A 23188-nucleotide genomic window follows, 5' to 3' on the forward strand; every position below is an offset into this window, starting at 1 on the left:
GGGCTCGGCCGTCCAGCCAGTTTTTTACAGATAGCATCTGGCAGTACAAGAATATAAAGAATATTTTTCTGATTTTACTTAGTAAGCATAATTTTTTTCCTCATTCATGAGTTTTTCCTGGGTTTTTTTGTTCCCCCCCCTCCAGCCTCCCCTTTATTTTTGTACGTCTTGCATGTAGTCCTGGAAGGCAAGGAAAATTGTTGTAGAATGGAGAGAGAAAGGTCATATAAGAGATGGCAAAAATTTTTTTTTACTATAAGTAGTTCATAGATCAAAACTGTTCAATTACTATTTGTAAAACACTTAGAAGATTTTTCTACTAATGTTGTAATTCCTCCGAAGTCGCTGAAGTGTGTTCATACAACAAAATACAGCTTTGTTTGACGTTCTCTGTGGTATAACCTTGAGGGCAGGGAATAGAAGCCACAGATAGATACTAGAACCTGTTTGTTGTGTTCTTACTGTATTACAGACTCTAAAACCTTTCTTTTCCTCCATTTCCTAGGGTGACATTCCGTGGGATGTCAGGGAATTTCGGATGTACGTAGTAGGAAGTTCTTTCTTCTGGACGATGGTTGTATATTACTTCTTCTTCAGGGTCCCTGGGAGAGAAATCACCTGGAAAGACTTCGTCAATAACTACCTTTCTAAAGGAGTGGTGAGTAGTGAGGGGAATCGAAATGGAAAATCAGTGTGCTGAAGACGCTCGTTTCTGCCTCCCCACTTATGCTTGTATTCATGTATCTGTGGAGTGAGAACTGGCTCAAGAGTAACTTTTGAGGGAGAAGGGGATCAGTTTTCATCTTAATCAGTTTCTTGATCTGATGTTCTGGATGGCTGTATGAAGATTTGTGTCAGTTCAAGAAAGCAGAGGGAATGGGCAGCTCAGAACAGAACTCTCTTGTTGGATAGCTCATGTTGATGCTAGTTTGAAGAGGCAGTGCAACCACAGTCTCTCAGCATATGGTCTTACAGTACAGATAAGCTGACCTAATGGCTTAAGAAGACATGCAAGCTGCCCTCAGAAGAAGTTTACTTCTAACCTTAAACACTTCCATGAACTCACCCCCCTGAAAAAAAAAAAAAGTGTCCTGCTTGTTTCATGTCTTAAATCAGTTCCTCAGGGAATCTGAGGAGGAGCAGTGCAAACAGAAAGGTGGGGGTGGGGAATTGAAGAATCCCTTCCAAGGACAGTAAATCGGCATAAATGTTTTGTAAAATAGCCTCCTTTATTTGTTTTCTTCTCTCTTATTTCTTCTTTCCTTCCTACCTGGAGCCACTGCTGGAGCAATCAATTTTATCATCGGTGCCCTTTCTCTCTATAGAACTTGGCAGCTTTCCACACTTGGAGTAATAGGTTGGTGATGCCCTGAAGTTCAGGAGATCGAGTGTCTCACACAGGCCTTTTCCACTTCAGGAGCCACTAGTTCTTGGCTCTCTTACCTCCCTCTTTGTAGCTTCGCTTGCAGGTTAGGAAAACATTGGCTTGCTTCCTCCTCTAGGTTTCAGACCTGGGATTTTGTGTTAACAGCATGCTTCCTACCCCTCCACTACTTTGGTAAAGTGCTAAACAGGACCTTTTTTTGTCTTACTGATCTATGCAGAGCTGCTCTGTAGGCTTCTCCCCTTCTGCCTAGATGGTGTCTTACAGTCCCGTTATTAATTAACTAATTGTGTACATCTTGTGAAAAAACCTTACTGATTATATTTGTCATGAAGCAGTAAGACACTAGCTCAGTAAAAAGATTAGTTTAGCTGTTACAGTGAACGAAGCCTGAACCCTTGTTGCAGAAAAGCATTATGAAAGTGGATTGTTGCACAAAACCAAGTCTCTTGGGCCTTTATAAGATGTAGTCTGGATATTCAGATAAGCTAAATATGTAGCTATCAAATGCTGTTGGTTGCCATAGTGGTGGCCAGTTAATGGGGAGAAGACATCAGCACTACTGGGGTTACGTGCTTTTCAAAATAAAGATGTTCAGGTAGTTTTGCATGAAGTCAGGCTAGATGTAGAGTGGCTTCTTAGCTCATGTTTTGCTTCAATTCTGCCAGAAATGGCCACACGTAGTGAGTTCAGGGAAACAACCTTACTAGCCTGTGTACAGTTCAGGCCCAACTTGTTGAACCACTGCTAGTTTTGAATTCTTTAAAGATGCTGAAACCAGTTGTTTTATGGAAAGAGGAATTAAAAATGGAAAGAAACTTTAGTTTCCTTTTGAAGAGACCCTGTCTAATTCAAGAAACTAACCATTTGAGACTTCTATAAAAAAAAAAAATGCTTAATAGTATATACCTGCGAACCTGCAGCTCAGTTCTTGATTTTAGTTTATATGGTATCTGTTACCTCAACTAAATTCTTCTTTATCTAATTGATGTTATTGTGTTTACTATGGTAGCACAGGAAGCCTTTTACATTAGGGAAAACCATTGTAAGAGCAAAGTTAAGTTTTCCGTCATTCTGTTCAGTTTGGTTTGTTTTGGAAGCTGCTACAAGAGTTTGGAGTCATGTGGTCTACTGCTTTTGGTGTTTGACCATTGAAATAGTTAAGTATTGTTTAACTATTTCAGTGTACCTGTGATTTGAGCTGAGGTGTGCATTGGGCTTTTTCCTTGAAAAAGGATATGAGGTCATCCTTTCAATCTAAATTTTAATGTGCCAATATTCCTTGCTTACTGATTACATACATGATTCTTCATGCCATTCCTAATGGCAAACTGTAGATGGTGGAACCATGCTGATCTACAATATAAATTTTATTCTCCTTACTGGAAAACAGAACAGGTTCATATTTGGTATATGTAGCTCTTAGCTGTGATGGAAGTGCAGTGACTGTATACTCTAACACATCACAAGTTTTGTTCTTCCCTCCTGCAGGTGGACAGACTTGAAGTGGTGAACAAGCGCTTTGTTAGAGTGATCTTTGTTTCAGGAAAGTCTCCTCATGAATGGGTAAACACTTTTAATACATATACATGAGACATTAGAAACAGCAAAGTAATCTTTTTAGGTAAAGTTTGATGCAGAAATAATCTCTTAATCTAAAACATGTTTTCCGCCTTACTGTTACATTATCCTACTCCTATCCATTGTGTGTTTTTCACTTTATTGTATCGATTGTTCTGTCACAGATCTCTTAAAGCTATGGCAAGTAGCTCCTTTCCAGCACCATGCTCTTAATGCAAATACACAAACAGGAAGCGTGAGAAATTGCTGAAGGTTCTGTGTTTTGAACGGCTGTTTTCCATCTGCTCAAGAAAACCCCAGACTTAACCATACATACGTTTGGATCTTTTCTGTTCCAGACTGTTTTTAGCCAGTTATCTGAAACACAAAAGAGAAGCTTTGTTACGTTACCTCTTCCTGGGTAGAAGAGTTTTTTAACTGACTTTCTGAAACAAGGTCTGCATGTCCCTCCGGGGTAAAGTGAAATCTGCAGCAATTACTTCATCAGTGGGTTTCAGTGTGACTTATTTATACACCTACTCTTTAGCCCACATACCACCAGTTGCCTTAGTTTCTCAATCAGTTAATGCTTAGGACTACTCTTTTTTTCTTTTTCAATATTAGGGTAAGTAGGGGCAAGTCAGGCAGGTCATGGTGCAAAAAGGGAGATTTTCTTGAAAAAACAAATCTCAACACTGTTTGAAAGTAATGTCTGGAATTTTTTTTTCTGGTGTATGGTATAAGTTCATGCTGTCTTTTGTGAAGACAGCTAACTTTAAAGCTAGTATGGACTCCAAAAGCAGAGAATTGCCTTTATTAACCAGAAAAGCTGAGACCTTCGGGTGAAACAGTAAGTTGTATGGCTGCTGTGTCTGCTGGTTCAGTGCTCTGTATTATTCTGACTGCATAGCTGCCTCCTAAAGATCTGTTTCCCTGCTTTCCTTCCATTTGTTCCTGGAGAAAATGCCGGGATTTCAGTCTATTTAAAGTGCCCCAAAACTATTGGGTGTATGATTTCTGTAGAAGCAATGACAGATACAGTATATTCAGGTTGGTAGGCCTTAGATTTATTAGGTGCACCTTACATCAGTTGCACACTTTAGAAGGCAACTTAAAACTCTATTTTAGTCTGAATCTATTCTGAGAATTGCTTGTGTATGTGTTAGAAGAAGTTGGCTTGTAATGAAGCTGAAATAAGATAGGGCACTTTGTGGTGATCTCTGCTTTTTTTTATAGCAGTACGTCTGGTTTAATATTGGTAGTGTGGACACTTTTGAACGGAATCTTGAAACTGTGCAGCAAGATCTGGGAATAGAAGTGGAGAACAGATTGCCTGTAGTCTACTCAACAGAGAGTGATGGGTAAGAAATTGCTTTAAAAAAAGTCTCTTGATAAAAATGGTTGTCTTTACAGTAGAGAAGTAGAGTTGTAAGACATGCACCTTATGCTTCACTAGGTGGCAGTATTATCAGAATAACAATTATCTTGGTTTTATTTTTGAATGTTAACTGTAAGAGGAGCTGTTCAGTACTTGGTCTATGTAGAAATCCATATCCTCCTACCCTAAATATAGCTTCTTATTACATAAATGTTTCTGTTTACAATTAGTGCTTCCTTCATTTAAGCCCTTCCTCCAAGTGACTTGGACTAGAGCAGGAGTCAGCCAGGTACAGCTGTAAAGCTCCAGAGATGGGACTCATGCAGCTTTTTGGATGGATGAAATATGGCATAGAACTACAGCATATTGACTGAGATATAACAGGCACCAATTTCTGCCTCTAAATTCAGCAGAAGTCAAATTCTGTGGCCTTGCAAAAAGGCAAGAAATTGCTGATTAAGTAAATCACACTATCCTGTCTGTTAGCAGGACTGAAAGAATGCATTATGCTTTTAATCTCTAAATTGGTTAAGAAAAATAGTACTGACACTGGATTTATGGCATTGTTGCTTCCCCAGTAGGAGATAATGGCTCCAATACTAGATTTGTATTCTTTGTATTAGTCTTATGTAGCTGACTTTTATTGACCTGGGCTTTAGAAGAGACTAGATGTGGTTTTCTGAATGGCTTAGAAGACAGATGTAATCTTTTATCCCAAGAACTGATTTCTTTTTGATACAAGTCAGCAGTTTGAAAATTACTCCTGCTGGTGTCTGTGAAATAGGTTTTGTACCATCAGGAAATTCAACTTTGGGTGTAGTAGCTCATATTACTAATGAAAAAGGCTCATTTGCTGCCTCTCTTGTGTTTTCATCCTTGATACTGTGGTGTGTCTTTCAGGTTTTGGGGATGGAGAGGAAAATTTTGATTGTTCTGTGTTTTACCAAGCTGCTGCTGCCTGTTTGTCTTGGTGGCAACAGGAAAAATGGTAACCTTAACTCTGGACCACCCTGCGACTTCAGATGGAGGTTTCCTGTTCCCTGTTCTTCTACAAACTGTCTCTGCCTCATTTCTCTGTCTAAAGAGGCATGCTCTTAAGGACGGTCCATAAATAAACCTGTTGAGCCCTTATTTAAACAAATCTGGAAAAAAATGAGTGGACAGGGCAACGCAGTGCTTGTGTGAAAAGGCTGCGCGTCAGCCTGAGGCTTCTCACAACAGACTGGGAAACGTATGTCAGTGCCTGTGTCATCTTCAACCTCGCACAAATCTCTTACTTGCTGAACCCCTCTTTCTGACTACAGTCTCTCTGGCCCTCTCCTTCTCAGTGTCTGTTCTTCATAGAATACATTGCCTGTTAACTTCTTGCTCTGCCCCAGAAATGCCATGGGAAACAGGAGAGGGCAGCAGCTATATGATCAGAGTACTGTTGTTCCCTGCCAGATCAGAATCTGCTGAATACCATAGGATGGGGAAAATCCTTCTTTTCCTCTTCATCTCAGAAATGTGGGATATCAGTAAGGCCTGGAAATTCTGTGCTCACGTATGGTAGTGCTTCTTTTCAGCATGTTGTTGTTCAGTGTCGACAGAACCTCTTGTGAGCTGTTCCCTGAAGGTCTTACCACAGAAAAATCTGTGTGGTGCTCAGATACTGTGATAATGAGGACTGTGTTAGTATTAAGATTTTTGGCCTGTACAGAGCTATGCTAGAAAGCTGGAGGACAGACAGTGAAGGATAATGGGCAATGAGTAATCAAAAAAAAAAAAAAACCAAAACCACACCACCAAAAATCAAACAAAAAAAAACCCAAACAGAAAACCAACAAACTAAAAACCTGTAGCCATTGGGAAGGGAAATAGAGACATTGAAAGAAGAAGAAAATGGAGAAGGACCTAAGGGAATAAGAGCAAGGTTACATTTTGGAGAAAAATTTCTGCCTGAAGTTGTAGCATACACCGATTATGTGCTACCTAATACAACTTATTTTGACAATATAACCATTTGCATAAACTAGTCCTGTGAATTTACTTCTGAAGGGCACAGAAAATAAGCTACTTCTGTTTACTAGGTAATGCAGTTTTTCTTGGTAAAACTCCTCAATGTCACTTGATGATGTGTTTGGTTTAAAAAGAAACAAAAAATAACAAAACAAACCCCAAAACTGTCACTTGTTAAACATCAGGTGTAGAAATGTGTTACCCTCTAAGATTATTAATTTACGTTTTCCCAGGGTCGTGAGGGAAGGAGGATGGGCAATGAAAAATTAATTCCAACTCTTCCTTTAATTATAGTTATGAGAGGCTTTTTGGCCTGTTTGACTTCTGTAATTCAAAATTTTTTTTTTTTTGTTCTCAAACTTATTTTGGTTATTTCCCAATCTGAATAACTTGCAAAAATGTAAACATTACAAGTTAATAGAGTGTTTGTCCTGAATTTGATCAAGGTTGCTTATGATGGAACCAACATTTTGTATGTTATATGCGGTAATGGATTTTTGTAATGTATGTGGTTTTCTGCTTTGTTTGGTTTTTCTCCACAGATCATTTCTCCTGAGCTTGCTGCCTACAATCCTGATTATTGGTTCTTTACTGTACACATTAAGAAGAGGTCCTGCAGGCTTAGGTCGAGCAGGGCGCGGAATGGGTGGACTCTTCAGCGTGGGTGAAACCACAGCCAAAGTCCTTAAGGATGAAATAGATGTTAAATTCAAAGATGTAGCTGGCTGTGAGGAGGCCAAATTAGAGATAATGGAGTTTGTTAACTTCCTGAAAAACCCCAAACAATATGAGGATCTGGGAGCAAAAATTCCAAAGGTAAGGAAATGATGACTTAGCAGATAAAGACTTTATTCTTTTGGTAGTCCTCAGTATTCTAAATTGGACTAGGAATGTTTACATATGCAATGCTTTCCAGCTTCTTTCTTCTCACAGTCAGAAAAAGAAACGAATAGGCATTAAGTGCCAGCAGTATAACTGTAGTGCCAGAAGATTTGCCTCGTGGAATACTTCATCTGTTCACGTGGATCAGAAATGATACACAGCATGCATGTGTACCATCATTGTTGTATATAACTGTTATAGAATTGTCATTTGCCTGTGTTGTTGTGGGAGCCCATCTGATGACATACGTCTTTTTTTTTTTTTTTTAATATCAGTCAAAGAAAACACTGTTCCTGTAAATCTAAGATGGCATGGCAATGTTGTAGCTAATTTTTTTTTTCATTTTGCTGGTTTAAATGAGAGATTAATCTTCAGTTTGTTTCCTTGCACAATTTTGACTGTGGAAGAAGAGCCAGTGGACTCAACATCATAACATGCAGATCTTTTAAGTAAGATATTTCATAGGCTTATATTATGTTTTCTTCATGAGGAAAATATACCTGTTTCTCTTGCAGGGGGCAATTCTGACAGGTCCTCCAGGTACGGGGAAAACACTTCTAGCTAAAGCTACAGCTGGAGAAGCTAACGTACCATTCATCACAGTCAATGGCTCGGAGTTCTTGGAGATGTTTGTTGGTGTGGGTCCAGCTCGAGTAAGTCTTTGGCCTTGCTCTTTTGTTTTAGTATTGGTTGTTGAAAGGACGTTGCCAAGTTTGGAGGCAAACAGTTTGATTATAGCTGAAGTTTTTTCATTTATGCAGTCTACTTACAAGTGATGCCAGATGGTTGTCTAAACACAAGAGTCATAGATGTACCTTTCATAAAAGGAACTAATGTAGTTCAGTATCTGGTTGCAGGCCATCGGGATTTTAAGGGTTTACCTCTTTGCAGGACCTTAAGAAAACAGAACCGAACTCGCCAAGCTCTGAAGTAAATTTACTAGCTGGGTCAGAAATATGTAGCTGATTGACTACTGCTATGGGAATGTCTCCTCCTGCTCTAAATTTTGACTATTTCTTTGAAGAACTTTATTCTCTTTGTGGTGTCAAACTCTTAGATATGTGTAGTTGTCTGGGACACACAAATGAGCTTCTGGTTGAAATAGGAGTCTGAGGGTCATGAAGCTAATGACTGATTTCTGGAGATCAGGTGATTTAAATAGGCAAGTATATCTGTCTAACATTTTTTGTGCTCTTTTGGCTTAACTCTCTTAAAAGAGCTCATTAAAAACATACTAAGTGGAGGGAGTTAGCTCTGTTCCAGTACATACATTTTTCTTTTTTTTTTTTTTAATTACAAATACATTTCAAACATGGTTTTAAATCTATCTTCTCCTGTCTAGGAAGGAAGGACCTTAAATCTGCTGAAAAATACTCTGTAAACAAGTTACTGATAATATTTTACAAATGAGGCGGGTAACACAAAAAAATATGGTTCCTCATAATGTCCAAAATTTATACTCCATTTCCAGCAGCTCATACCTTCACCAAACTCCAACCATCTTGTCTTAAGCCTTAAAAAGTATACCGCAAGGTGACACACTTTTGGAAAAGTAAGATTTGTTTGCCATAAATTCTGCGAACAGACTTAAGGAAGCATACTGTGGTCTTTATTCGTGTTTAAAAACTAATTCTGCTAGCATGAAATGGAAATGCTGTAGGGTCTTGATTTGAATTTGAAATTTGACGGGGAATGGCTTTTACTAGATATATGCAGTTTTATGTCCTGTGAAAATTCACAGGAAAACTCATTTTGACTGAGTTCTGTAAAGCCCGGAAAAACTGCAGTTAGATGTGTTAGAGGTTAGCAGATAAACTTTCCAAGATTTGGTCTGTAGTTCGTCACAGCTGTGCATGCATATGCCTCTTGCAAGCCTAGGTCTCTTCTGATGGTCTTTTGCTGGACTTCTTCCAGTAACATAGGTGGGAAAGATAAGTGAAGCCAGGTAATTTTGGATCTTCTGAAAAGAGAAAAGGGCAGAGGAGTGGGGGACATATGCAGATAGGCACAGAGCTTGGGACTGAGAGTAAGAGGAGCTGTTCGGAAAGTTAAATGCAGAAGCTCGTTGGGAGTGGAGGCTTCAATGAGGGTGCGGAGAGAGACTGGAAATGTGTAAGGAAATTGTTAAAAGGAACCGCTATGGAAGGGAGAGGGTATAGACAGAGAGTGGCAAAACAGATGCAGAAATGGGTAACAAGGTAAAAAACATGGATGGTGACTGAAAAAAGTGACTGTTTGAAAGCCAGAGGGTATGGAGACAGTGATCATGTATGTAAGATGAGTGGGACTTGAAAAAGGGAGCATGCAGTGTAGAAAGGACTTTACTGAGAAAGAAACTGATCCATATCCTCTGGGAAAGTATTAGATATCCTGAAATAATAATGGTACACAGAAACTACATTGTCATTAGTTGTCAATACATACCTGAAATACCCCAAAGCAAAGTGACTTAACTTTTCTCTGCTAGTCTATGCAGATGATTATCAGCTTTTACTACTGAGTGAAATCTTATGACATTACAGTTGCTGCTATGAATTGAGGTTTCAACACAGTCGGTAATTTCTTATGCCTGTAGAAAACAACATGAGAGAGTGTTTTAGTTTCATTTCCTATGAATTTAGTAAATAAGACAGTTAATGATGCTAAATTGATTATTTGTAAATTGGGATATGCTAGAATTAAAACTGCTTACACAGCCTTGGTTCCTTTGGTGGTTGTTTTAGTGTATCTGCGTTATGGTAATTTTTAATTCCGTTCCTTCTGAAAAATAGTTGTATATTTCTGGATGTCTGTCTCTTTCCAATCAAAAGATAGTTCACTTTGAGCATCTGACACTTCTTCCTTGTTTATCATGTTCCTTCATGCTTTATTCATTGTACTTTTTTCAAATTCTGTTTACAAATCAGAGTGACTTTCTGTAGTAGAGCACACTGTCCAAAATTTGCATCTCTTCACATCTGCTGTACATTGTCATCAGAGAAGCCTTCTCTAATTGCATCTCTAATGTGCAAAGTAATAAAGCTCTGAGCTGCGTATAATTCTCATTTGGGTGAAAATTCTTCCATAATTTTTCATTTCCTGTTTGCTCCAGTTCGATTTCTCAGCTGTAGATCTGTTAACTGGCTGAACTGGTTTTAGTGAGGTCCTTCTGATATATTTGCAAGCAGAGTAACATTGTAATGTAGCATCTTGAAGCCAATCACATTGTGCTGTAACTACTACAGTAGAATTTGATAGGTAATATCTTATTTAAAATCTGAAGGTCCAAAAAAATTTTCAGCTACTTGCTCATGTCTGGGACATTTTTTCCAGACTTCTAGAAGTTGATTTAACTTCCAAATAAATATTTGGAGGTGAATTCAGTTTTCCTAGCCCATGTAATGGAGAGACAGGATGGCTAAGAGTCAATATTTATAACAACATATTGTTAGAGTACAATGGTAAGCGCTTGTAAGAAAGCCTAAAGTTCACTGTAGGAGCTACATCATCCTGTTCTAACTGCAGAAAAACTTAAGACTTTATTTCCTTGGTATGAAGAATGACTGTGTGGTAGCATGCCTGTTCACATTCCAGTTCTGCTTGTAATACTGTGCCTTAAAGAAGAGCTTAAAAGAGAAACCTTGCTTTAAATCTCTGAAGTTTGGAGACTTTTAGAGCTGAAGTTGAAGATATTTCAGTTATTCAGGAAAAGTGTTTATTTCTTCAGGCTTTTAAGTTGTTTAATGTTCTTAATTTATGGATTGACAAAGGATTTGTCAACGAGTGGGCCTCCACATTAGTGATTCTTGCTGAGCATCAGCTACAGTGTAACTTATCAATGCCTTGAGAGCTGGCTGGAGGCTTTGGAACACTTATTAACAACCAATTATAGTGATACTGTTACTGATGTACTTCTTCCCCAGCTACCCACCCCCCAACTCTGAATAATTACAAACCAATCTGATACATGCTCTATTCTTCTCTTAAGGTTAGAGACTTATTTGCTCTTGCTCGTAAAAACGCCCCGTGCATTCTCTTCATTGATGAAATAGATGCAGTAGGAAGGAAGAGAGGAAGGGGCAACTTTGGAGGACAAAGTGAACAAGAGAACACACTCAATCAGCTTCTAGTAGAAATGGATGGTAAGTATTTAATGTCTAATATTACATTATAATAACAAGGATAAAAAAAAATTCAGACCTGTTAACCAAGATTTGGGTTCTAGCTTAAATATAAATTGTGTGTGTTTCCTTGCTTACTAAAATGAAGAATGGTGACTCATTTTGCTGCAGCCTGATGTTCTGCTAAAATTCGTTCAGAAAAAAAAACCATCATTCTGCATCTGATAACTCTTTGTCATAGTTGAATAGGCCAAAAAAAAAAAATTCTTTGCATGAGACCAGTCTGTCGGGGCGGGGACCGGGGGGGAAGGTACAGCTAGCTATGCTGGTTCTGCAATTTCCTGAGCAGTTAATCTATTACTGCATTTTGAAGATAAAGCAGGATTTGATATAGTACTTCACAAAGCAGAGCCCAAAGCCATTTTTCTGCTTGTTATGAATAGCTGGACAATGCTCTAATAAATGGAAGTATTTTTAGCTTTAAGATCATTTGTTTAAACTGTCAGTTCTTATGTGGCTCTGTAAAGTGGACAGACTTTTAACTTCTATTTTACTTTTTTTCATGGAAATTATATTTATACAGATTATCTCTTTATTATATTTCTTCAACAGGATTTAATACAACCACAAATGTAGTAATTTTGGCAGGTACTAACAGGCCAGATATTTTAGACCCTGCTCTAATGAGACCAGGACGCTTTGACAGGCAGATTTACATTGGTAAGTTTCACCTGCATCACTGTATACTTCTGCATTTGTAGAATACCACTGAAATCACTGCAGCTATGTACATGTGTAACTTCCTTGCACACATTCAATCAGAATATATATAGATGAAAAGTAAAAGCATACTTTTATCTTAAAGGACCCCCAGATATAAAAGGAAGAGCATCTATTTTCAAAGTTCACCTTAGACCTCTGAAATTAGACACCGTCTTAAATAAAGATAACCTAGCAAGAAAACTCGCATCACTAACACCTGGTTTTTCTGGTAAGTGACTCCTAATGCCACTATTCTTCTCCATTTACTATATAAGCTGTAGATCTTTTATTTCCCTACTACTTCTGGTTTTCTTGCACCTGATCTTCTGGATGGCACTCTTACTTTATTTTGTTGTATTTACTGGTACAGCATGGAATTCTTTTAATCTGTTTGAGCAAGTAGGAGATTTGAGGGTCTTAAGTTTGTCTGCCTCAATCAGGGTGACATACCAAACGGCAGTTTCTTCTGTCTTCAGCAAAAGCACTCAAAGATTTCTCATTGCTATAACTCATGTGTGTATTCTTCCTTTTAATACGTTTGTTGGATTCTTTGAACACTACTAGAGAAGACCTGGGTTTTGTGGAGTTTGTGTGCATATTCTGTAGGGGTATTTCTGTTTCTGGATGTAAAAACTTCTCCCTGGAAAATGTACTGTAACCTTGTGTTGAATTAGGAATGGATGTGAGAACTTTCATTACTGGCTTGTAATTTAATCTATTTAAAATCTGTGTTGACCAGTAGTTGAATTCTTCACTGTTTTCGTGGTCTGTATAAAACTGATTTTCTGAGGTCTGATTGTCAACATTTCTGGCAACTACAGGGATGATGTTTAAACTAAGTTATCTCAATAGCATTACTGCAAATAATTTTAACAAGAAGTGGATGGCTTGGAACCAGTAATTTGAAAGGATATCCTCTGGAGATACATCAAGGTCTGAGCTATACTGGATTCATATGTAGGAAATTTTATTCTGATAAATATATACTAGTTTAAATATAGCCTGTTGCAGACAGAAAACTTAGGGAAGGTGGGATATATCAAACAAGTACTTCACTGGTAATAAGCTCTATTTGGTAGCTGTCTACTGAAGAGAAAAATCCTAAAGCCTATAACCATAGTACATGTATTTAAATATCTCTTAAAGAATTATGCTATGTGTAATGAATTATTTCAGAGAGCATTACCTTTAATTTACAAACTCTATGAGAATCTATAGAAAACTAATTCTAGATAAGGTTATCTTTATGCTAGACTGAGAGAAAATTGTTGAAAATTATCAGTAATTCATGCCTTCCCTCTTTTAGGTGCTGATATTGCTAATGTTTGTAATGAAGCTGCTTTAATTGCTGCAAGGCATCTCTCAGATGCTATAAACCAAAAGCATTTTGAGCAAGCAATTGAAAGAGTTATTGGAGGTAGGTGAATTGCATCAATCGCTTCTCAAATTGTAATATGACAACTTCCTCTTTATATATATATAAAAAGCCACACTTTTAATCTTTTTCCTGTTCTTCAAGGTTGTATTTTTTTTCTCTCCTAAACACACCTGAGATTTAGAGAAGAAATATCCTGTCACTATTGCTGACTTCTGTAATGGAGAAAGGGATAGGGAGAGAAATTTCATCAGGACACTTCTAATTTCTTAAAAATTGGCAAGAGGAATAGCTGTTTGGATTTAGCAATGCTTTTAACTGCTGTTAGCGTGGAATAGTCAAGAAAACTATTTGATTTTTAAAGTACAAATGTTTTATTTAAATGTTTGAATATTTTTAAGAACTTATACTTTGAAATTAGAAACTCTAATCAAGGACAAGGTTACAGTAAAACCTGGAAGATAAAAATTTCTAAAACTTGAAACTTTTTTTAACTTTTTCAAGAGATTGTGTATATGGCATCTAAGTATTGCTCACCACCTTTCTAAATGAGATAAGGGATTTCAGTTGAGAAAGGTTTGTCTGAAACTATTAATCAAATTTATTTTATAAAGGTTTGGAAAAGAAAACTCAAGTACTGCAACCAGAGGAGAAAAAGACAGTAGCATATCATGAGGCAGGGCATGCAGTTGCAGGATGGTTTTTGGAACATGCTGATCCACTCTTAAAGGTAAAGGAAACTAATTTGAACTAGTAATTTAATAGTAGTATGGACAGCATCTTTTTCTTTTCTTCGCACCCCCGCCTCTTCCCCCCGCCCCAATGTTGAGAGGGTATTAAAATATGTAATCTCGCAAAAGATAGTGTAAGTGTATACACTTTAAAGTACTTCTTTGGTTCACTACTTGTAGCTTTCTTAACTGTTTCTGACTTAGCTGTTACAGGGTTTGTACTATAAATGTCCTTGGAAAGTGAAAGGGACTTGGATCTTCCTATGAGTCTGGCTGCCTTGATAGCTGCTTTTTCTCTGAGGCTTTTAGCACAGATCAGTGGTTTAAGTTAATCTTACCAGCTTATGCAGGTAGATGCCTCTTCAGGAATGTAACTATAAAAATTATCATCTAGAGGCTGATTTTAGTTTTAATGTGCTTTTTGGATGCACAGCTTGTCAAGTCAAAGATAAAAGAAAAAAGCACCTCAATCTCCCAAATTTGCTTTAACATTCATAGTTTTGCTTGGCTGTGTTCTTAATCTCGTCTGACTTTCAAGCTTAAAATTCATCTTGTACAATTTGCTGCTGGAAGGAAGGACATTAGTAAACATGGAAACTCCTCCAACTATTCAGAATACTAAAGATGCAGAAATACTATATCTGTTACAGAATACTTAAAGCCCAATACGTAACTCTAAAGTGGATTTTCATTAAAAGAATTTAAAAAAAAAAAAACCATACAGTCTTTGGAAAAGAAATGACAGTGGTCTTACCTTTTTTTTCCAGATATTCTAGTAGTTGTTATCCCAGTTTAGAACTAGCCAGGGCTTTTAAGGATAAATCACGAGGGCAAAACTGTAAATGGAAATAATGTCTGAATTAAACTTCAAGGGTGAGTATGGTGTAGGTTGTGGTATTAAAAATTAAGTCAAAGTGAAGAATGCTTTATGTTTTTTAACACTATTTAGTTCTAGCATTCTGTTAATTTTGATTGTAGGTATCTATTATCCCACGTGGTAAAGGACTGGGTTACGCTCAGTATTTACCCAAAGAACAGTATCTTTATACCAAAGAGCAGCTGCTTGACAGAATGTGCATGACTCTGGGAGGACGTGTATCTGAGCAAATCTTCTTTGGAAGAATTACAACTGGTGCCCAAGATGACTTGAAGAAGGTGACCCAGAGTGCATATGCTCAGGTATGTGCTTGAGTGAGACTTTTTTTTTTCTTACAGTTTTCTTTATCTACTACCTAACACTAATATTTTGAAAGGATGCAATTTGATCAGGTATGTTTCTCAAAAGCCTAGTTTCAAAAAATATATGGATAAACATTATGCTGTTGTCATATAGAGATGCTGATGACTCAAGTATTTTATTGTAGTCTTACAACAGGAGTCCATGCATGAGGCTTTGATTACTGTCCTACATCTGCCCACAGGAATATGTATGCTGCAGTTGGATTTAAATACATGTGGAAATTGTATACTTTTAAAATGGAATCTAGTGCACAGATTTGATCATCTGATCCTACTTTTACAGTTTGAAGACCCAATTTGATTCTCATGTGTAACTAAATCCAGAAAACCTTGTATTTAAGCACTATTTGCTGTCAATTAAGGCTGCTGAAATTAAGACATTAGTTTGTGTTTGTATCATATTAACTAGCGTAGATGAGTAATTCAAAATATTATCAATGTAATGACTCACATAAGTGTAGCTATGTGCTACACGTGGGTGCTTTATTCCATTTCCTGCATCAACACAAAAGATGTCATTTTGTAAGACACTCGCAAGGTGAGCAAGAGAGACATTTTAGAGTATGCTTTACCACACTTACCCCCGCCCCCAAACCACACCCACTTCCTAGTCTCTGGTGTGCTTCTTGTTGCCCCAGTTCTGGAAGTAAATGTGTAATGAAATCCTGTTAATGTTATTTTTATGGGCTCTTCAGTGACTCCTGTTCAATTTTATATTAAAAAATGTTTAAGTATAGACTTTTGTTTACGTTAAGCAGACATATTGTCTCCAGAGAGAACTGAGGGCTTAAATAAAAGTATTGAACTTTTCTTAAAGAAGCCGGTTAAGATGCTTGGTTCTAATGCTGAGATCTCTTTTGAATTCTGAATATTCTTTGTCTTACCTATATTAACCTTGCAAGGCCAAGCAGAGAAGTACTGCTTTAGTAACCATCAAATTGATAGTGGCCATGGAGTGAATACATAAATAGCAGTTTGAACTTATTTCTGCCTCTGCTGGAGGCAGAAAACATCAACTACACTTAAAGCATGCATATTTGGCAATCCGAGGAGTCAATATTCAGTAACAAGTCAAGCAAGATAAGAATAATTTTCACCTTTGTAGGTAGGGGATTGTCTTGGGATGAAGTATAGCATATGACTTTTGCATATGATAGGACAAAAGCTTCAAGACCCTCTACTTTAATCCTTAAGTCAAGTCAATTTAGCTATATGCATGAGTGGAATATGCTAGACTTTGGAAGCATTTTGAATTGGAAAAACGCTTATGTTTCTGGCAAAGGAAAAGAGTTTTACTGCTTAATGAAAGCTGAAGTGTTTTTCTCTAATATCTTAGTATTTAAACAGCAAAGCATCATGTACATCATGAGTAACCACTTTTAAATGGTGGTATTTGTGTCCTTCAATTTAATCATTAAAAAGAAATAAGTGAAAGTCAGCTAAGGTACTTTAGCTTAGGTAGACTTGAGTTTTCAAGGGAGGGTTGGTTTTAGAGGAAACACTGGGTCATAGCAAAATGACTTCCTCCTTTCAGTTTTGTTTTGCATATTTTATATCAACATGTAATGATCCTAAAATCCTAGTATCTCTCCTTTGTTTGTTGGGTCATAGCAAAATGACTTCTTCCTTTCAGTTTTGTTTTGCATATTTTACATCAACATACCCTAAAATCCTAGTATCTCTCCTTTGTTTGATTTTTTTTTTCCTTCTTTTTCTTCAGATTGTTCAGTTTGGTATGAATGAAAAAGTAGGACAGATTTCCTTTGATCTCCCTCGTCAAGGAGACATGGTATTGGAGAAACCTTACAGTGAGGCAACTGCCAGATTGATAGATGAAGAAGTACGGTCCCTAATTAACATTGCTTATGACAGGACATTAAGTCTTCTGACTGAGAAGAAAGCAGAAGTGGAGAAGGTGAGCATTACAGTATTTCTAGCTGGTAAGCCAGAATCTGAATTTAACTGAATAGATTAAAAATAGTGACTATGTAAGTATATGAGGAAGTTTGCTCAAAAACAATTTTATGTAATCTTGAGAGTGTGTCACAAGACTTAAATAAGTGTATTTACTTATTTAAGTAAATAGAAATCTCCTTTTGTGTTGGAACACTTCTGAGGTTCTCATGAATGTGATTTAACATCCCTCCCCCCTTCATTTGGAAAGTTGGAGGGAAGAGTCTGTCTACTAAAGTAGGCTTTAGTAGATGTACTAGACAAGTATGAAACTTAAAAAAAACCCAAACATGAAATACCAGGATTCCAATTCATTAGGCTACAGTATGAAACTTAAAAAAAACCCCAAACACGAAATACCAGGATTCCAATTCATTAGGCTAAAAGAAGCTCTCTAAGAAGGGAAGTATGTATAACTTCCTTTCTCTGAATTCCTTTTGAACATTCAATAAAAAGAATCTTTCTGCCATCTTCCTTCCCTGCCCCCTGGCTGCTTATCATCTGCCTCACTGCAGCTGAGATTACCCATGTGCATATTCTCTTCCTGCAAGCCAGAAAGCCTGATACAGCAAAAGGATAATTTTTCAGGATAGGCACCTGATAGGCTTACTGACAAGAAGGCAAGTTTGTGTGGATTCAGTAAATGGTGGCGTAGTAGGTCACTGTCCCAAAAAAGATCACTGAATATGATTTGTACTCACTGACCCAAGAAGGTTACAAACTACACTTGTACGGTATTGTACACATTGTAATTTTATGGTGCTCTGTAGTTTGTAACATAACAGCAGCCCTATTGAACCATCTGGTTTGATAGGAAGGGAACAAGTGGTCAAGGCTTGGAACAGGCTGCCCCGGGGAGTGGGGGGGGCAACCATCCCCGACGATCCCTGGAGGTATTTAAAAGACGTGTAGATGAGGCGCTTAGGGACATGGTTTAGTGGGCGTGGTGGTGATGGGTTGATGGTTGGACTCCATGATCTTAGAGGCCTTTTCCAACCTTAATGATTCTATGATTCTAACACTTGTTTTCATCTATAGCTTAATGTCTTGCATCAGGAGCCTTTTGGCAGCAGCAAAAGACTGCTGTTCTGAAGCAACAATAACAGCAACAGTGGCCCATAGGGAGGGCACTTTGCCAAATCTTAGAAGTAGGATTAAAAAAATGGTATTTTTCTCAAAATGGTATTTTTCTCCCTTGTAGCATTTAGGTAGCAAAAATCATGTATTAAGTGAACTCTGAGCAACTTGTTTTTTCTATCAAAATTAATCAGTGCTGAGTTTGTTCCCAAATTGCCTTAATAAACTCTTCCAAGGAAGACAGCCAACTTAAGTATTTTGTATGTGACATAACTTATTGGTATTCCAGGTTGCCCTCCGACTACTGGAGAAGGAAGTGCTTGATAAAAGTGATATGCTAGACTTGCTTGGCCCAAGACCATTTGCAGAAAAGTCTACTTATGAAGAATTTGTTGAAGGTACAGGAAGTTTGGATGAGGATACTTCACTACCAGAAGGCCTTAAAGACTGGAACAAAGAGCGTGAAAAAGAGAAAGAGGAAACAACAGATGAACAGGTTGCTAGGCAGATCAGAGGAGGGATGCCATTTTAACTGCGAATTGTGTGGTGATGTTGACTTGCACTCTCGAAGAGAAACAAACTCACCTAGTTTGAACTTTAAAACAAAAAAATATTTATTCAACCAAACTGTATTAGGGATGGGTGGAAGAGTGATCTCTTGTGATGAGATAAGGATATTCTGCTCCCAATTTACGTATGTGATATCATCAGTTCACTGGTAAAAGATGGTCATCTTCCATTTGTCAGCTGAAGAAACATACATTGGATTTGAGCTGCAGTGGAATGCCAGAACTGAGCCTCGCAGACTTTGAAACAGTTCAGATTCATGCACAAGCTCTGTGGCACTGGTCTCTTCCCGCCCCGCCCCCCGCCCCCCCCAAATGTATGTGAGTTTAAAAAAAAGAAAGTTTTTTGATTATTCATCTAAAGTATACCTGTATGTGACCTGTTTCCAAAAAAAGAATCGTACAAAATGCATTGTTGAATGCTTAGCCAGAAGTCTGGTCTTACAAAGTACTAGCTTTGTAAAACTGTCAGCTCTTTCATCTGACCCTTTTCCTTCTACCTTTCATTTTGATTTTAAAAAGAGTTTGTTTACAGAGAACTGCCATGTAAGTTGACAGTGAAACTGGACACCCACTTAAATACCTTAAAATGTACTCATGGTTCAGTGTCTTTAAGTCTGAGACTCAGTTTGGCTCCTGCAGTTTTATTAGTCAGTTTTTTTACAGAGTTCTGTAAGATATTGAACATATGAATGTGTTGTGTAAATACAGTTTGAGTCAATAAAATCAGTACTTTTCTGAACACAGCTTGTCTTTTTTTTTTTTTTTTGCTCGTTTCTTGGTATAGAATTCGGATCAATACAAAACTTTCTCTTAAGCATAAGATTTTGTTAAATTAGGGTAGCAAGATGGTGTTCACAAATGCCAAAACCAGCAGCCAAATCCAAAGGTGCTAAGTCAAGATTGTCAGAGTTTCATATTGGTTTGCTTAACCTAAAGCTATTTTTTTTTTTCCTCTGCTTAGTTGAACACAGTTGTCTTAGTATAGTCATCTGCTTCTGGTTGTCTGCTGCATGCTAAGGATTTCTTAGCTGGAGAATTCAGCTGTTCAAAAATAAACTGACAGTGTCCTGATCCCAGAAGAAGAGAGGGAAGCATGATTGGGGGGTGGGGTGGTGGTTAAGTGGGGAAGGAGAACAAACCAAGCTTCTCTGCTGGACAACAAATCCTTTAAGGCTTATGACTGGGAAGGCAGGTTAGGGGAATAACTAGTGATTGATTCCATCTGTACGTTGCAACATTCTGGAAAGCAGTAGGATGACAAAAGAAAACGCTGTCTCTGAAAGGTCAGACACAAGCTCTTTGCTCGAGTTATTTGAAGTAAATTGTTTATGGAAATTATTCTTTTGGGATTATGGGTTTTTTTCTTCATGATGAAGCTGTTGCCGTCTCTGATGTTGCCTGGCTTTACAGTGTTACAGTGAAGAGGAACAAGGGAAACAGCAAATACAGCAATTTAGAGCATATTTACTGGGCATTTTTAGTTGTTAAACACCACCTCTGTGTATCCCACTTGGATTTGTTGTTGTAGAATGAATGATAAACAGGAAAGCATCCTGAATAAAACTAAACTTCAGTTCCTTTATTATTGGAGTCAAGGTTTAGAATTATTTATTGCAATAGTAAACTGGTTTTACAGAACTTAAGTCTTGCACACACAGTAAAGTGGTGACTGATTTCTGTGTATATGGTCTAGTGCTGTACCTTACATGTATCCTGTATTATTGCCTTGTTTGTTCTATTTTTTCCCCTCCCATTTAGCTGAACACTTCTTGGTTGGAATAGGCAATTTGTAGCCAGTGCTGAGGACTAAATGTGCTTATGTCATAAAGGTCAGAATTCTGCATATCCTCATTCCTTATTTAAAAAAAAAAAAAAAACCCACAAAAAAACCCCCAAAAAAACAACAAAAAACACAAACCACAACCAACCACCCCTCAAAAAAACCCCCTAACCTAACTCTTCACAATGGCACTACCAGACTGCAAAAGAATCATCTCCTCTCCAGGAAATGTTTTCTTACTCCCTGTTTGTGCTGTCTGCTTTTAAATTGCACTCTTGTTTAGTTGCAGCATGCAACTAATAAGCATATGGTAATGTAAAGGAGAGGCAAGTCCCTTTGCCCCTATTTTACAGCATTAACTTGCTTTGTGTAGTCTTACCTCAGTAAGTCTTAATATTTTGTGCCAGAAGTGGCAGAAGTTGACTGTGTTGGGATTTTGGAATCAAAACAAAGATGGGGGGGGAGGGGAAGCTGTTTACCCAACCTGCTTCTTTAAAGAGAACTGTTAGCTGCCTCCTACTTACAAATTTAAGCCTTCAGGTGGTTTAACATAAATCAAGAAAATCAAGTTTAGTCTATGCTGTGGCTGCCAATAAGGCCAGATTAATTTTTGTTGCAAATACATTGAGCAGTGCTGCTTCAACTAGTAGGGGCTCATATAGCAGGGAGGCAGCCATTGAGTTCCCTGCTCCTCCCAATGCTGGGAGAAGGAGCAGGTCTAGACCCTCTTTCCCAGCCTGACCCTGTTCCCAGGAGGTGACCACCTTTTCCTACGGAGATAAAAATGCAAGAGAAGAAAAAGAGGAGTAATCTTGGGATGCAGAGAAATCAAGAGCCTTCGGTGGCTCGGTTAAGGTAGCCTGCGCAGGGACTGTCATGTCTGTAAACTGAGGGTCTGCCCGGTTCCTTGCTGGCTTTGACCAGAGCGACTTTGCAAAGGAGCTGGCCTATCAGGTTAGATTCCTGTTTCTGTCCTGACATCACACCTTCTTCCCATGGCACACCTCGCCCACTCCCTGTTTTCAAGTGGTGTCAGTGGTGTAGGTTGCCATTTTCTCCCTCATCCTAGTGTTGGCAGAAATGATTGCGTCTGGGCGGTACTGGGAGCTGCGCTTCTAGGCCTTCTTAGGTCTGGCTTATGCTGGCAGCCTGCTTCTATGTATTTCTCTGTGGCCAGGTGCAAAGGAGTAAAAAGGAGAGAAAATGAAGGTGGGCTAGGCAAAGAAAGAAAAGGTGCAAGGGACTAGGTTGAAAAACTAGGGGGAAAATGAAAAACACACAGGTGAGGAATGTGAAAAGAAGAGGAACAAAGCTAGGTGGGACTCAGCAGGTAGATTTCAAAATAAAAGAGAAGTTTCCAAGGAAAAAGCAGGAACCTATTTGAAAGGAAGTGCAACTGAAGGAATTGTTCACCAAACCTCTTACTAAAAGAATTTTCAGTTCTATGTCAGGAAAGGAAGATGGTTGGAGTTGGTTGACTGAAGAGGAACAGGAAGCATTTGTGCTTCCCATGGCTTTCTTACTGCTTACGTGCAAGCTGGTCCTCTGACAATGTTCCTACTACAGGTTCCTGGATTCGTTTCGATGGGTTGGTTTTTTTTTTTCCTCTAAGATCAAATGGAAGAGCTGTCTCCTTTTTTCTCTAAAGAGGGCATTCGTTTGCCTCCCCCACCTCCACATATTCTAGAAATGCACATCAAACAGTTGCAAGTGAACACATGTGAAAGAACGGCTGAGTCAAAGCAGGATCAGAGGATGTGTTTAGGTCTGGATTCCACAGGCTCAGAGTCTATATTCTGGATTTTGAGTCAGTGTATGAAAAGCAATAAAGAACAGGCTGGTTCACCAAGTGAATAACTCAAGTACTTAAGAACTCCAAGATTCCTGGCATTTTTAAAGTATTAACTTTTTTTTTCCCCCAAGTAATATCAGAATTTATGGCTGGGGCCTAGTTACGAATTCTGTATTACAACAAAATTCAGTTCTACAAGCTGTAAGATGGCTGGTTCTACTTCATTCAGAAGAAGCTATGCTAGTGCTTTAATTGAAAAGTCTGTGCCACAGCTGTATGATGGCAGGCTCTGAGCCTGTAACACATTCTCTTCCCTCTTGAAGCTAATAGCCTGCAGTTACAAAGTGTCAACTAAACCTCATGGCTTTATTCCCCATGGATTTTGCTTTGTATTGCACTAATGTTAGTTTCTCTTTAACGTATATTGTGTTTTAGCTTAATCTCATGTCATGATAAATACATAACCACAACATTTTGCAACATTTACAAAATGCATATCTAAAGGTGCTCTATTGCCATTCATATGAATTCTTTAGGCACCACTAGCCATTGCAAAGAATGTGGCCCCTGTGAATTTGCTGATTCCATCATGGCCCTTCAAAAGATAA

The 23188-nt window shown here is 38.1% G+C and overlaps 1 protein-coding gene across 1 annotated transcript; it reads left to right on the forward strand.

The window, feature by feature from the left end:
- Positions 1 to 505: 505 nt before the first annotated feature.
- AFG3L2 (AFG3-like AAA ATPase 2) lies at positions 506 to 19398 on the forward strand (the record flags this gene model as incomplete). Its single annotated transcript, XM_009581588.1, has 13 exons — positions 506 to 658; positions 2876 to 2950; positions 4181 to 4305; positions 6863 to 7136; positions 7718 to 7855; positions 11170 to 11323; positions 11915 to 12022; positions 12168 to 12293; positions 13371 to 13481; positions 14054 to 14169; positions 15149 to 15349; positions 17130 to 17324; positions 18729 to 19398. Coding segments are annotated over 13 exons (2019 nt in total), but the record flags the coding sequence as incomplete, so codon positions are not given.
- Positions 19399 to 23188: the final 3790 nt, after the last annotated feature.

Source organism: Fulmarus glacialis, unplaced genomic scaffold (assembly GCF_000690835.1).
Source record: "Fulmarus glacialis isolate BGI_N327 unplaced genomic scaffold, ASM69083v1 scaffold15797, whole genome shotgun sequence".
In the NCBI taxonomy this organism is placed as follows: Eukaryota; Metazoa; Chordata; class Aves; order Procellariiformes; family Procellariidae; genus Fulmarus; species Fulmarus glacialis.